Genomic DNA, 16,031 nt, shown 5'->3' on the forward strand with positions numbered 1-16,031 from the left:
TGGTTTTGCAGGCATGCAGAGTGCAAGAGTTATGGGTCACTGAGGTTTCCATCAAGATTAAAAAGGAAATCCTGGGAGACTAGGCAGTTTGTGTCAGGATTGGGGCTCTTAGTCTTGGAAGAGACTTTGGACTTGGACTTTTGAGAAATGCTGGACCAGTTAAGACTCTGAATACTCTTGAGGGTGGACTGAATGCATTTTACATTGCAAGATGGACATAAACCTTTGGAGGCCAGTGGAAGAATGCTATAGTTTAGATCTGGAATGTCTCCCAAAGACCCATGTGTTAAAGGCTCAATTCCCAGCATGTTGCTATTGGGGGATGGTGGAAGAGGTGGGGCCTAGGGGGAAGTTTTAGGTCATTGGGAATGTGCCCTTAAAGGGGACTGTGGGACCCCAGTCTCTTCCCAGCTATAAGACAAATGACTTTGCTCCACTATATGCTATTACAATAATGTAGGGAAGAGATGTAATGGACCTAAATTTAGGTGGCGATATTGCTTCTCTTTTGTATTAGACAAGACCATTCTTGATCTTATTCTTATATTTAGGGGCTATTGTGTAGATCATAAAGAATATAACCTTCTCTAATAACCAATTATTAAGCTTAGTGTCTTGATCTCTGGGGAACTCATTTATCTTCAAGGACTCAACCATCACATAAACCTCAATGATTCCCAACTCTTAATCCTTAGCCCCGTCATCTGTGCCAGGCATCTAATCTGTAGTTCAGAATGTTCTTTGTTGTCTCTACAAGAAGCATCCTGAGTTGACAATTCCCATTGAATTCATTATTTCCACTCTATTCCAAATAATTGCCTTTTCTGTATTACCTGTTCCAGCCCATGGGACTATCATTTACCCAGTTATCTGAATTTGTAAACTTGGAGCCATCACTGACTCATATTCCAGATCTAAATAACTCCCAATTAATTATTGTTACTTTTGTATCATAATTATTCCTTTAACCAAACACTTCTTCTTTCCCACCCCCACCTACCCAGGTCTCCTCTGGGCTGTCACTGTCTTTTTACTTTAAAACTGCACAGTCTCAGTCCTGTAAAAAACAATTTCCATATTGCTGCTAGAGTTCTCTTCCTTAAATGCCTCCATGGTTATGTCATTGTCCTGTTTAAGTTCTTCAATGTTTCCCCTACTTCCTGCAGGACAAAATCTAAGCCTTTTTAGCACAGAAAGTACCAAGCTGGTGAATTGACCTTAGCACCCTCCCCATCATCTCTATCAGTAATCCCATTAACATAAGATCTACAGGAAAATAGTGTGCTCTCCATGCAACTTCAGCTATAAACCAAGTTCCCTAGTCTTCCTTCTATCTAGATTGATGTCACTCACTGTTAGACACTAAGTCTGAAGCTGCCATTGAATTTCTATTCATTCTATAGGACCTCATTTAAAAAAAATCAACTCTGTGAAGAGGTTTCTGACTCTTTTTTAAACCTGTAGGCACAATTAGTTCCATCTTTAATGCTTCCCAAACACCTCTGCATTATTTCCTCTAATATTTATTTAATTGTATTGTACACATTTGGTTTTATTTCCTGTTCTTTGGGCACAATGCTATTTCAGCCATCTCTGTTTAGTTCAATGCCTACTTCCGTGAATTACTGCCTTTGTTTTGCTTTGTTGTTTGTTTTGCATATTGTAATATATATAAAACATATATGTAATATATTGTATATATGTAATATATTGTAATATATGAGGAAAAGCAAATTTAATGAAACCCAGAGTAAGTCATTTTATTCAAATTTGTTCTAAATTTTTGGTTCTTCATTTGCTTTGGATTATAGTCTCCTATGAAAAGTGATGATGAAAATTATGACTTTCTTCTCAGAAAAACATATATACCTACAAAATTCTGTCAAGGTTTATGGCATTCACAAATGTCCTGAGCCCACTGATAGTTGACAAGTTAGAAAACTATCTTTTCATTGCTATCAACTTATTGAATAAATGCATATTTCCATGGAACACAACTTTAAGAGTACTATGGTTTACAATGAACAGGATCTCTTTTAGATCCTGTTCATCCTCTTCCCACTGCCGGTTCTTCTACCAAAGTGATCAATTTTGTGTATCCTTCTGGGGACAGTCCATACATATGCCTGCACAAGCATTTAGTATCTTTATTCTTTTTTAATATTTATTTTTTAGTTGTAGTTGGACACAATACCTTTATTTTTTTTATTTTTATGTGGTGCTGAGGATCGAACCCAGGGCCTTGCATATGCTAGGTGAGTACTCTACTGCTGAGCCACAACCCCAGCCCACATTCTTTATTCTTACATTTTCTCTTTTTTATTTATCTTGGCAGTATTCCACATCTGTACATAAAATTCCAAATGAACATAATTTTATGGTATTTTTACCCTGATTTTCAATATATTTCAAGCTTACAAAAAAGTTGCAAGTACAAACTATGTGTTTTTTTTAAATTTTCTAGAACTATCTGAAAGTAAGTTGCTGATTTAATGTCCCTTCATGACCCCAGAATACTTTACAGTGTATTTTCTACAAACAACAACAAAAAAACTCAATACAATTTATTGAGAGTCCCCCAGGCTTCAAAGACTAACTTCCCCATCCCCCCAAGAAGAGCCATCCAATGGTGAGCCCTGCTGGCTCACATGATCCTTACCCACCAATCAGACTAGCCCTGCTGGCTCACATGATTCTTACTCACCAATCAGACTAGCCCTGTAAAACCCTTCAACCATTAAACTGTCATAACTGTCAAACCACTCACAGCTCTATAAATATGCAGAGCTGTTCCTCAATAAATGGGCATTTTCTCCAACAACAAGCCTTGTTCTTTCACAATTATCAAAATCAGAAAATTAACATTATACATTGCCGCAGTCTGGCTGGGCACAAAATCACAAGCCACTCACAGCTTTGTAGATTCAAACAGCAATTCTTTTTTTTTTTTTTTTTTTTTTAAGAGAGAGTGAGAGAGGAGAGAGAGTGAAAGAGAGAATTTTTAATATTTATTTTTTAGTTCTCGGCAGACACAACATCTTTGTTGGTATGTGGTGCTGAGGATTGAACCCGGGCCGCACGCATGCCAGGCGAGCGCGCTACCGCTTGAGCCACATCCCCAGCCCCAAACAGCAATTCTTTATTCCCAAACTCACACCGGCCCTCTACAAATATGTTCTGGGAAAATCACGTTCTGTGCAAAATCCAGGTACTCCACCAGGCTCTAATCAGCAGGATTCGCCCTATTCCCAGCAGGGTACACCTTAAACCTGGAACCGCCCTAAACCCAAGGATCAGGATACTCCCTAAAACCTGATCCGCCCTAAACCCGGATCCGCCCTGGTCCTTGAGCAAGGTCACCTTACTCAAGCATACATGCAATGTCACTGCAAATGTCCAAGACAAGTCCATTTCCACGAGTCCTTCCTCTAAGCAACATGGGGTACGCTGGCAAGGAAATTGTCATACCTACTTGGCTAATGGCTCTCAGCAATACATTATTCCATCTAATGCTCAGATCCCTCCAAATGTTGCTAGTTGTTCTAGTAATGTTCTTTATATCAGGTGCAGCTCCTCAATCTTTTCTGACTTTTGTAGCATTAATACTCTGGAAGGTTACTGGTTAGACAATTTGTAGAATGAACCTGAATTTGGTTTATCTATTGCTTTCTCATGATTAGTATCAGGTAATGCATCTTTGGCAGAAATGTAACAGAACTGATGCTGCACTCTTCTAATTGCATCCTATCAGATGGCATAGAACGTTTAATACATCTTATTATGATGGTGTTCATGTTGGTCACATAAGTAACAGAGACTGACAAAATTCACAATAAATTTATCTTTTTCCTATTTGTAATCAGTAAATATTTCGAGGGCAAGAATCTTTAAAAATATGTAAGTACCTTATTCCTTATCAATTTATTCATTGATTAAAATATATCACTATAGACTTAGGTTTTCTTGTTTTATTCAATGGCTTATAATCTGTTAACCATCATTATTTATTTTGATGCTAAATTTTTTTCAGATTGGGTAAGTAGTCAAGCTGGCTTTTATATATGCTCTTGATATGTTCCTATCATTCTTGGAGTACTTCCTTAGTTTCTGGCACAAGATGATTCAGGATCAACTTGTATTTTTCCTCCTCTATTGGTAGAATCAGCCACTTCTCTAAGGATCCTTCATTTCTTTTGGTGGAAAATGACACTCAGAAGCCAAGAGCTGGGCACAATGTGTGTCCATTATTATGGGTGCTTTTGCTACTAAGCCTTCTCACAGGAGAGAAACACACACGTGCATATGAAAATATACACTCATATATGCTTACATCTATATTTATATTTATTTATCTCATCCCCTCACCCCGGGGGATTGAATCCAAGGGTGTTTTATCACGGAACTACATAGCTAGTACTTTAAAAAATTTTTTTTAGAGATAGGATCTCATTAAATAGCTGAGGCTAGCCTCAGATTTGCAATCCTCCTATCTTTATCTATCTTTAGCCTCCTGAGTTGCTGGGAGACAGGTGTGTGCCAGCACACCTGGTTTATATCTATCTGTACATATCTCAAGCCGTAAAGTGTACTATTTCTTCTTCTAATCCAACACTGTGCATAGTTCATTTCTCTCTTTTCATACTTGTAATTTCCTTTTCTGACAGTGGGAAGTTGAACTCCCATTATCCTTAATATATTTATTTGATCAAGACCCTAAATGCAAGCAATCTCGTAGTCACTGCTGTCCCTTCCCTTGCATGGAAACCCTTCACAGGATCCAACAGACTGTATCTGGCTGATACTGCTTTCCTCCTTCATGTAAATGTCTTCCTCTTCTTACCTGTGTTCTGACAATTCTTTCCAGGCCTCCACCAACCCAAGCCTACCATGTACAGATGCCTACCTTGCTCTACTTGACCTTTCTCGGACTTCAGGCTTCCAGGAAGGGAGAGGAAGGGAAGAGAAAAGTTGTCCATAATTTATTTCGCAGGCCTTCTAATTTACTTTTTAGGAAATATTTGCAAACTTCCATATTGTTTATTGGTGCATTATAATTGTATACAATGGTGGGATTCATTATTACATATTCATACACGCACACAGTATAACAATATAATTTGGCCAATATAATTCCCCAGTATTTCCCATTTCTGTCTCCTTCTCCCTTTCACTTTTACTATTTTAAATAAAACTTCAATGAATAATAGTATCTATAAAATATTGGTTAATGTTTAAGATAAATTCCTAGAAGTGAACTTTCTGGGTCAATGAATATGTAAATCTATAATGTTGGTTATGCTATATTGTTTTCTACAGAAGTTAACAATGTACGCAACTGCCAGCAACACATAATGGTAATTTCAATATATAGAAAGACCTTAAAGTTACATAATGACATTTGAGAAAATTAAGACAACTTTCTGTTTTGGAAATACATTTATTGTTAAAATCCAATTTCCTACTATTCAGTTCCTTGGTAACAAAAATGAAACAAAATTCAGCTATCACCAGCAAACTCAGAAACAAAACAATAACAAGTCAGGTCGGGTACAAAGTAAGCTTAAAATCCCATAGAAACATAAATTGGGATATTATACTACATAGGAATCTGTGCAGTAGCTCTGCAATTTATAAGGCCAAAATGATAATCTGAAAAGGAGAAATACACAAAACAGAAAGGAAGTAATTTTTCTGCCAATCTTGTTAATTAGATACTTGTCAGAAAATGGTTTTCCATGCTACGACCTTAAATTTTTTACAGTCCACCAATGGTATCAATTTGAACTAAAGCGGGTTGCCCAGCATTTCCCAGGTTTTAGCATTGAAGGTGCTGCATCCTGGAAACTCCTTCAGTTCCAAGCAGACTTGCACTTTGGCCATCCACTGCCCAGACCTGTACCCACCCAATACAGTCGCTACCAGTCAGATGTGGCTATTCACACTTAAATAAAATAGAAAATTCAGTTCTTCAGTCGTAGTAGCCACATTTCAAGGGCTCAACAGCTACACATGACCAGTGGCAACTGAAGCTTACAGAAAATCACGTCCCCCAGGAAGGACATGGGCCCTGAGCAGGTACAATATCCCTTTTCTATAATTGTTCCTCCAGTTGCTCCAAGCCTCTCTCACTGCAGCTTCCGAATTTTCTCTGCTAAGGCCCAGTCAAAATTCTTCAGCCAAAATTCACCTGCTCGCCCAAAGTAGCTGTCTCTTCCTATAAAACACTATAAAACTCTGACTTTTGCTGCAGCCCCTCGCCATTTTCTACCCAAAACGCGCCCCTCTGATGCCTGATTGACTCCGTTCCTTAATAAAAGGCATTGCTGATCCGTCGAGGTCTGCTCCCGTTTTGATCATTTTTGCTCACAGTTATTCTAGATTTAGATCATTATTATTTCCATCACTGCAGAAAGTTTTACCCCGCAGCGCTCTCGTAGACAGTTGAAAGGTTGCAGAATAAAAAGCAGGCCACTAGTTCCAACACCAATAATAGCCAACAGATGTTATTGTTTTTTCTAAATAGGACGAAGAAAACCATTATGTTAACAAACAACGAAGTAAAAAACCCGTCGAAGCCCACTTACTAGCGGACTTTCCCTGGGAACTCAAGGGTGTAACCTCGACGGTCCAGGCCGTCGGTCTGGCTATGTGAAGACATTCCGCAGACTTCTAGAACACAGGGAACCCGCAAAGCAGCGGTCGTTTAAGGGTCAAGACCCGCAAGGTGGGACTTTTCAAAAGAGCTGGAAGCCTGAGCTGAGAGCCTCGCGCGCTCTCAGCCCAGCGTCCGGCGCGCGCTCGACAGCGAAGCCTCCGCATCCGCGCGTGCCTGCGCGCGCGCCCCCTGAGCTTGAGGCCGTCGGCCGCCAATGGGGCGGGGCGCCGCGCACCGGGGGCGGGGCCGTGACGCGCGTGCCTCGTGACCCTGCTCTCGGCCTGCGCCCGCGGAAGCCGGAAGCGGCGGCAGGGGCTGTGCCGGTGGGGGGCGGAGAAGCAGCGGTGTGCGACCTGGGGCTTGGGAACCCAGTGATGGATCAGGACCCGATAGTGGCGCGGCGGAGAGCGTCGCTGCTGCGGTGGCTGCTGCTGTTATTGCCACTGTGGTCGAGGCTGGCCTTGGGCGCGCTCCCTTTCGGCAGCAGTCCGCGCAGGATCTTGCTCGACCTCCTGTCCGAGCAGCAACTGCTGGAGGTGGAGGACTTGACCATATCCCTGCTACGGGGCGGAGGTTTGGGGCCACTGACGTTACCCCCGGATCTGCCGAATCTGGATCCCGAGTGCCAGGAGCTGCTGCTGGACTTCGCCAACAGCAGCGCAGAACTGACCGGGTGTCTAGTGCGCAGCGCCCGGCCCGTGCGCATCTGCCAGTCCTGCCACCTGCTCTTCCAACAGGTCGTCAGCAAGATGGACAACATCAGCCGATCCGTGGGGGTGGGTAGAGGAACACACCCGGCACCTATGCCATGTAGTGCTGGGAGAGGAGAAGGTTGTAATGATGGTCAAGTCAGGAGGCTTCAGTTTTCCAGCCATAAAAAAAAAAGGGGGTTGAACTGAGTGTGGAGTTTGGGGCATTGGATGGCATTATGGCGCTTGGGGTTTGCATTTTTACCTTTATAAGTGCTGTTGTGCATCCTGTTGGTACTTATTTCCAGATGGGTGTGACTTGTTTTCTTGGGGATCCTGCTTTCCAAACTATCTTCTTCCTTCTCCCTCTCCCGCCGCTTCTGCTACTGCTTTTTCCCCGTCTCAACCTGGAAGTCCCAGAAAGAACCCTTTCTTGAAACTACAGTGGAGTGGAGAAGCAGGTAGTGGTTAGAAGCGTGAGCTTTGTAGCCAGAAATGTTCAGATTCACCCATTGTTAGCAGTGTATATTTGGATGAATGATCTTTTCAGAGCCTTAGTTTCCTCAACTATAAAACGAAAACAAAACAATAGCTGCTTAATGTGGTTGTTAAAAGAATTAAAAGAGATATGTATGAGAGTTTATCTTATTGATTAAGCCAGTGTGGAGCTAGTTGGCCAGGAATCCAATTCCATTCTGCTTGTTAGTGCTATACTCTAAGCAAGTTACACACTCTGCTTGTTTTCTCATTTGTAAAGTGTGGGATAAATGAAGTCAAGGAAAACTGGTACATAGTAATAGCTCTCCATCTATGGGAGTTAAAATTTTAGGAAATGGTAAGTCTGCCCTCCATTCTTGGCACCCTGAAAGCTTTCCTGGTCATGTAGTAGGATTTAATTAAAAAAAAAAAAAGACTATTACTGTTGTAAGAACTGTCTAGGATATAGACTAGGAAAGTTTTGGAGTGTCACAGTTGGTGAACTGAGTCACAAGGATGCCTGGTAAGGGGAAAACATGAGGATCAAGGGAGGTTGGGGAGTGGGAAAGTTCCTCTTGTGTTGAAGGGACAGCAAGTAGTCTCATGAAAATGTGGTTAGAGTTATCTCATAAATCATAATTGATATGGATAAATATAAACTTGTATATAGTTGCATTGTGCTTTAAGCCCAGCTGATATTATTTTACATAAATGAATTAATTTGCATTAAATAAATTCTGTGGTCAATTAATCTGTAAAGAATTGGTTTTTCAAAATAGTTTAAATAAATTTAGGCTTACATGCAGTATACTCCAAGTGTACTATTAGAGGCTATATATATTTACATATTTAAAAATATGTGTATATATAAAATATATTTCTCTGTGACTTTAAGTACCCATGGATTGTCCCTGTGAACTATAGCAGGGAATAACAGGACATCATATTTGGTTTTTGAAAAGTTAGTTGAGTAGTTTTTAGGGTGACTTTTACTATAAAGAACAAGTGCTGTTATGGGCAGAATAGCCATGAGTCATGATATACAGCTTGAATCTTTTGAGGCAACAAATACTTTTCTAATTTGTGTCGATACTATAGATTTAAGAAAAAATTATCCCAAATTCTAGTAGTACAGTATTATAGGTATGCATTTCCACATGAGTTCCTCATACCCCTTCTTTTCCTTCTGTGCCTCAGATTCTGCCAGTAACATAGGCACCTAGCTCACCTCACCCTAGTGTGAATAGAGTAAAGAGGTGAAAAGAGGCCAGAAAACCTTTTCTCAAATCTGCGTTTCCTCTCCAGTTCATCCTAGACTTTGGTCTCTGTTCCCCTTCTTTCCTCAGTAGAGATGAAGGTAGTTCATTACTTCAAAAGCATAATTTCTATAGGTGCTTTGTGGATTTAGTAGGCTTTTGTGGCTTGGTTTGGAAACTGAATCATTATTGTAATAACGAACCTATGGAAAAAATGTGTTCTGATTATCATGTGAATGGAACTTGAGGAAATTAGTTGTCTTTTGAGGGGAGGTTTATTTTTCCAGAGTAATATATTTTCTTTGACTCATTAGACTAGTCTTTCATTTAAATCAGTTTATTTAGCAAGTACCTACTACTTGAATGTTGGGCTGGTAAGAGGATATAGAGGGAGAAAGAGAATAAGGCCCAGGCCTCAAATTATCAGTATGGTTGGAGAAATAAACATATTAAGAAAAAGGAAAATATTATAAATTATATAAATTATACCATAGCAATGTAGAAGGAAATAAATTATACCATAGCAATGTAGAAAGAAAGGATGAAGGAGATGCTGAAAGAAGAGGACAGAGAGCAAGGTGTGATTGTTTAATCAGAGAAAACCCACAGGCTGAATTTCTGACTTTCTTTAAGATGAATAGACTCAGCTTGAGAGAGGACAGGAATTGAATAAGGAGAAAAAAAAATCTAAGGTTAGAAACTAGCCAGGCTATTCATGTGGGATAGCAAGTGAATTAGTTTAACTAATGGAATTATCTGATGAGAATCCTATATTCTTGATTCTTCCTTGTGGAACTACTGGGACTAGGATCTCATGTAGTTTTGTAACCTCACAGTAAAGAACACAGTGATTTGTGAACCCTGAATGGTTAAACTGATAGGAACATGGTTTCATTGATCTGTTCAGCCTCAGGAGATTGATTTTAAGGATGCTTTAGTCCCCTCAGATTTTGAGATAGTAAGTAAGTTCTATCCTATTCTATTGGCTTATTAAAAACTCAAATAGATATATATATATAAGTACATATTGTTACACACATGTTTGTGAAAGTGCTAGTCATTTGGGTTATGCATTTGGAGAGTATTCAACAACATTTTTAGGAGTAAAGGGTAAAAATGAGAACATAGTATAATCTTTATTTTTACTGTAGGTTAACGAACAAATTCTTAGTAATATAGGGTAAAGATGGGAGCATAGCATAACATGTCTTTTATTAGATATCAAAAAACTTAATTCTTCTTATGCATTCATTCAAAGCATTGAATACCTATTATGTGCAGACTGTGGTAGTTACTAGTAATTCTCTTCAAATGAGCAAAGCTTGTTGACTGAAAACAGATTGTTAAGTGTATCATCATACAGGTAATCATTTAATTTAAGTGTGATAAATATTGTAAAGAAAAAACCCAGATGTACCAAAGCATATAACCAGGGACTAATCTTGAATAGAGCTGACACCTGAAATGTGAGAGGGCGTAGGGTGGGGAGAGAAGGTATATATGTAAAGAAATGGCAGGTGTGAAGATTCTGAGGGTTTGGTGTGTTTGAAAAAAGCACAGAGAACAGGGAGACTAGTGATTTGAGCCTGAAGAAGTGGGTAGGTACTAGGTCCTGTGTTCCTTGTAGGGAGTGCTAAGGATCGTAGACTCAGATTTTAGGCAGTGCAGTATTGCTGGAAGGATTAATTCTGTGGAATGACATGGTCAGATATGTACTAAAGGCCATTTGGGCAATATGAAAGAAAATGGAGGGGATAGGGCTTGGGGGAGGTAGGGAAAAAGGACATGTGGGGAGATGAATTAGGAGATTATTACAGTGATGTGAGAAATGGTGGTGGGTAGGTTACATGAGGCCCTTGTGTGGGGAGAAATAGATAGATTTCGGAGATATTTAAGAAGTAGAAATGACAAGGCTTGGTTGTTAATTAAATGTGGGGAGTGAAAAAGGAATTGATGATTTCCAGGGTTTTAATAAGAGTAGTTTAGTGACAGGGTTGACATTTAGTGAGATGGAAGAAAGAGCCTGTTTGGTGGGAAATCATTCACTTGATTTTGAATTGTTGGTTTTGAGGTATTTTTAGACACTTAAGAGGAGATAATTGCATATGTGGTTGGGCAATAGATGTCTAGAGGTCTGGACTAGAGATAAAACCTTTAGAAGTGCTAGGCATAAAAATAATCCTTGAAACTACAGCATGGATGAGTATACCTGAAGAAAGAGCGAGAACACTTAAGAGGGCTGTGGGCTCAGTGGTACAGCACTTGCCAACCACGCACAGGTCTTTGGTTCAGTCCCCAGGACACACATATGCACACTCAACATGCACAGGTGGAAGCTAAGAGTTGAAGTTTGGGATAGAGGATAAACTATCAAAGGAAGCTGAGAAGGAGTCACAGAGATGAAGAAAAAGGAAGAGAATGTAGGATCCTGTAAACCAAACAAGGGAAGGAGTGGTTATTTGTGTCAAATCCTGCTGAGAGGGTTGAAAGTACATCTATCAACAGCAGCACTATCGCTGACATTAATAAGAATGATTTCAATGGATTGCTTGGGGATGCAGCAAGAATAGGGTGGGTTAAACAGTGAATGGAAAATGAGGGAGTGGGAAGAGTGAACCTGAATTACTGTGGGAGTTTGGCCTTAAAGGAGAAATAAGAAAAACATGTCATGAGTGATTTTCTTTGATTTCTTTCAATTCTTTTATCTCTCTATCTCCTTCCTTTTTTCCTTTCCTAAGATGAGAGTGAAACATGTTTAAAATTTATTTGTTTATGGAGATGGGCTGGCCTCAAACCACTGCATTCAAGTGATCCTCATGCTTCAGCCTTCTGAGTAGCTGGGACTGCAGGTGCATGCCTGTGCACCCAGCAACATGTTTGAAGATTGATGGGAAAGGTGAAGACCTTGTAGAGGTGAATGGTTCTGTAAGAGAGAGTGGAGAAACAGATAAGGTCAGTTTCCAGGGAAGGCATAGTGGGCAGAATCTAGGGTATGCAAGGAGAGATGGGCCTTTCAGAGGCAGGCACTTTCTCCACTGTAACCCGAGGGTAGAAGGAGAGGGTGAGTGTAGAGTGAGGCAAATCAGTTTTGGCTTGATGTCTTCTGTTTCTTCTGCCAACTAGGAGATTGGATCTTCTCTTGAGAGTAAAGAGAAGTCTGTTATCCAAGTTTCAGGGAGTATGGAGAAGATTTGAAATAATGGTTATAAAAAGGAAAGCAGCAAGAAAGTGAGGAGTGTAGCTTAGGATTATGGATTTATGCTGGAAACAGTCTGCTTGGTTTTTAACTTTTTGCCAGCTGCTCCCAACTTCCTGGTGCAGGCATGAGGAATGTGGATGGTTGGGTTCATGATAGTGAGGATTCTGCCAAATGATGATGGCAAATTTGGGTATTAACAATTTTAAGTATAAATCAAGGACCAGTATTTCAGCTACTGTGTTAGGTGTTAGAGTTTCCTCCTATGGGAACTTAATATATAGATGGAAAACCTGGACACACTTAGAGGTGGATATCATGCTATAAGAAACAGCCTCGGGTAGTGGTAGACCACTCACCTAGCATATGCGATGCCCTAGGTTTGATCCTCAGCACCATAAATAAATAAATAAATAAATAAAGTAAAAAAAAAAAAAAAAGAAACAGCCTCAGTGTGGTTAAGTAGCTTATCCAAGGTCATGCAGAGGAAGAGGTAGTCTTTGAATTCAGGTGGATAACACTAATTTTATAGAAGTATTAGGAGGATGAAGTGGGCTAATGCTCTTGGAGCATTTAGAACTAACTGCTCAACAAACACATCATCATCATTGGGATTATTCATCACTTCCTTTCCATCTCCAGTGTTGCCTCCATCTTTTCATCAGACCTGAACTATGGGAATATTCAAATTGGTCTCGATGCCTCCTCATCCTGAATATCATGAGCTAGACATTTGTTCCCCACACTCTTACTTTTCTTGTCACTGTCCTCAGAAGTCTTCAAGAATTTCCTACTGACCCTCATGACCCTTAAGGCCTTTGCCATCCGTGTTTTAACTTACCCTTCTGATGTCTTTCATTATGGGGACCAACTTTCATTATGGGGACTCTAGCGATATTTGTCTACTGAATACTTATAAATACCACATAATCACTTTTACCATATGATCCTTTTATTCTACAGTTTAGAATTCTCTTTCTTTTCTCAAAAGGATGTCTTCCTCACCTGAGCTATTCCTCATGTTGAGCACCTGTACAGGCCATACTGTATTTACTTTTTAGCAGGGGTGAGGGCTACTGGGGACTGAACCAGGAGCACTCTACCACTGAGATACATCCTTAGCCCTTTTTACTTTTTATTTTGAGAGAGGTTTTCACTAAGTTGTCCAGGCTGACCTTGAACTCAGAGACCTTCTGTCTCAGCCTGTGAGTAGGTGGGATTACAGGTATGTACCACTACAGCTGGCTATGCTGTATTTTTTTTTTAAGTTACTAGTTGTCAATTTGTGGAGATGCAACTTAAGTAACTGACTACACTTAGCCAAATATATCCACTTAGAGCATTCCAGGTTGGTAGCAAGGTAGCTAGATGAAATACCATATAGCAGTTATTGTGTACCAGATGTTATATTAAGTGATTAACATATTATTTCATTTAATATAGTAACTGTAGGACTCATGATTATGAAACTGAACCCCAGGCAGTTTAGGTCAGCTGCCCAAGATTATCAACTACTGATCTAGGCTTGTTGGATTTCTTGGCTAAGCTCTATTTAAAATAAAAAACAGAATATGGTGGTGTATACCTGCAATCCCAACAACTCAGAAGGCTGAGGCAGGAGAATTGCAAGTTTGAGGCCAACTTAATGAGACCCTGTCTCAAAAATAAACAATAAAAGAGGCTGTGGATGTAGCTCAGTGGTAGAGTGCCCTTGGGTTCAATCCCCAGTAATCACGCCCTTGAAAAAAAAAATTTCTCCTACTACTTGTATTGCTTTGAGATCACTCCAGGAAAATAACTTTAAAATGTTTTGTTCAATTCACTATTTTAAAAGCAAGTACTCATTTGCATTTTTTACCGAGATGACAAAACTAAACCACAAAGAGGATTAGCTTTCAGAAATGAATGCCAGTAATATTTTAAAGCAAGAATCTTTGCTTTAAGCCTGCCTTTCTTTCTTTCTCACCCCACACAGCTGATCAGTTCTTTCCCTAGAGTTTCCACTGTTTCTTATTACTCATCCCATTGTATAGCTCCTTACCTGTATCTTCAGGGAGGTTCTGGAAGCCCCAGTATTGATGGCGTTCTCATACTTTTATGTGCTCAAAACTCCAGGATTTGTTTGGTTTCTGGCAAATAGCAGGAGTTAAATAATTGAAGAAATGAATGGTCAGTAGAATACAGTTTTTTGCTTGGAACACAAAGAAAAGTAAACAGTAAGGATTAAGTAATTTAGGAGCTTGGGTTTATTTGCATAGCATGAGTTTCTCTCATGATTAAGATGATCTGTAGAAAGCATATTTTCCTGTCTGAGTACCAACTGTTTGGATACTAACTGGATATGTCACTGGATTTTCTCATGTATTGTAAGACTTTGAACCAAAAATTGCTTAAAAGATGAAACCAAATGATTTGTGATCATTTACCCACAGATTAAAAATTCTGTATGTGTATGTATATATGTACACATGTGTATGTAAACATGTTCACTGTAAAAAATATTAGCTTAAGAGAAGTAAAAGTAAAAACTGCCGTATTTCTGTTATCCACAGATACTTACTGCTGCATTTTGGTAATGTTCCAGAATTTTTCCTCATGCATAAAAAGTAAGAGATTATGACACACAAGCAAAGCAACTGAGACCTAATTAGTTGAGACTATACTATAGAAGCAAATACTTATTAAAGAAGCAAAGATTTTCTTTTCTTGCAGGTGAAATGGATGCCAATAATGATAGCTGCTAATTGTTTCATTATCATTGTTACTATTAATATCACCATTATCTGATCACATCAGAATCTTATAAGGTTTATAATAAATGTTTTAATTATTTTATAAGATGTTTGCCTCAAGTTGTTTGAAAAGTCTAAAAATACTCAGATTGTATTTTTCTTATCTTTTGTTTTCAGAATACTTCAGAGAGTCAGAGTTGTGCCAGAAGTCTTTTAATGGCAGATAGAATGCAAATAGTTGTGATTCTCTCTGAGTTTTTTAATACCACATGGAAGGAGGCAAATTGTGCAAGTAAGTAATTCCTCCATTTTAACGTTGCACTTGGTTCAGTGGTATAGATGACAGATTTTATTTTAGTTGATTTAAAAATCTCTGAAACTATATAATGTTTTTTATTACTAAGTTTAAATGAACCGTCATTAGTATCATGGTTTGTTATTGGTAACTACTTGGGCAAATATTGAAAGTTAGAAAAGTGTAACAGAGAATAATATGAGCTTTGAAGTCAGACGTGGGTTTAATCCTAACCCCTGCTACCTACCAGCTGATAGATTTTAGGCCATTAACTTTGCCTCTTGAAACTTCAGTTTCGTCATTTGTAAATTGGTGGTAATATTAGAACCTCTCTTAAATGATTGTTTTAAAAATTAATTATTCAAGAGACTCTTAATTTTACAATTAAGATTAATTTGTCCAAGACATATGACCATATGAAAGAAGCAAGGTATAGAGAAGTTGGATATCTTCTGTCTTAAAAGTACATGTGTACTTTCAGGGAAGTGAACTGGATAGCTGAGTGGGCAGGAAAGGAAGACCTGGTTTTCACTCTGTTTACATTTGTGCCCTTTTATGGTATGTATTTAATACCTGTTCAAAATGTACAGAAATTTTAAAAGCAGAACATTCAAATTTGTGATGAGAATATGTTAGAGGTAGAGAGATTGGTTGTTTTCTTTTCCAGGATTAGGCATTTAAAAACTTACCTCCCATTCATTGTTTTGTTTATACTTTAAAATTTAACATGA

At 39.0% G+C, this 16,031-nt stretch overlaps 1 protein-coding gene across 1 annotated transcript in view; it reads left to right on the plus strand.

Moving 5' to 3' along the window:
• Positions 1-6,911: 6,911 nt before the first annotated feature.
• Positions 6,912-16,031, plus strand: part of Ostm1 (osteoclastogenesis associated transmembrane protein 1) — a 30,521-nt gene continuing 21,401 nt past the window's right edge. Inside the window, exons 1-2 of the mRNA XM_005330139.5 lie at positions 6,912-7,431; positions 15,183-15,297. Coding sequence (XP_005330196.1) covers positions 7,030-7,431; positions 15,183-15,297 — 517 coding nt within the window. The 5' untranslated portion in view covers positions 6,912-7,029. The remainder of the gene's footprint in view (positions 7,432-15,182; positions 15,298-16,031) is intronic.

Source organism: Ictidomys tridecemlineatus, chromosome 8 (genome assembly GCF_052094955.1).
Source record: "Ictidomys tridecemlineatus isolate mIctTri1 chromosome 8, mIctTri1.hap1, whole genome shotgun sequence".
In the NCBI taxonomy this organism is placed as follows: domain Eukaryota; kingdom Metazoa; phylum Chordata; class Mammalia; order Rodentia; family Sciuridae; genus Ictidomys; species Ictidomys tridecemlineatus.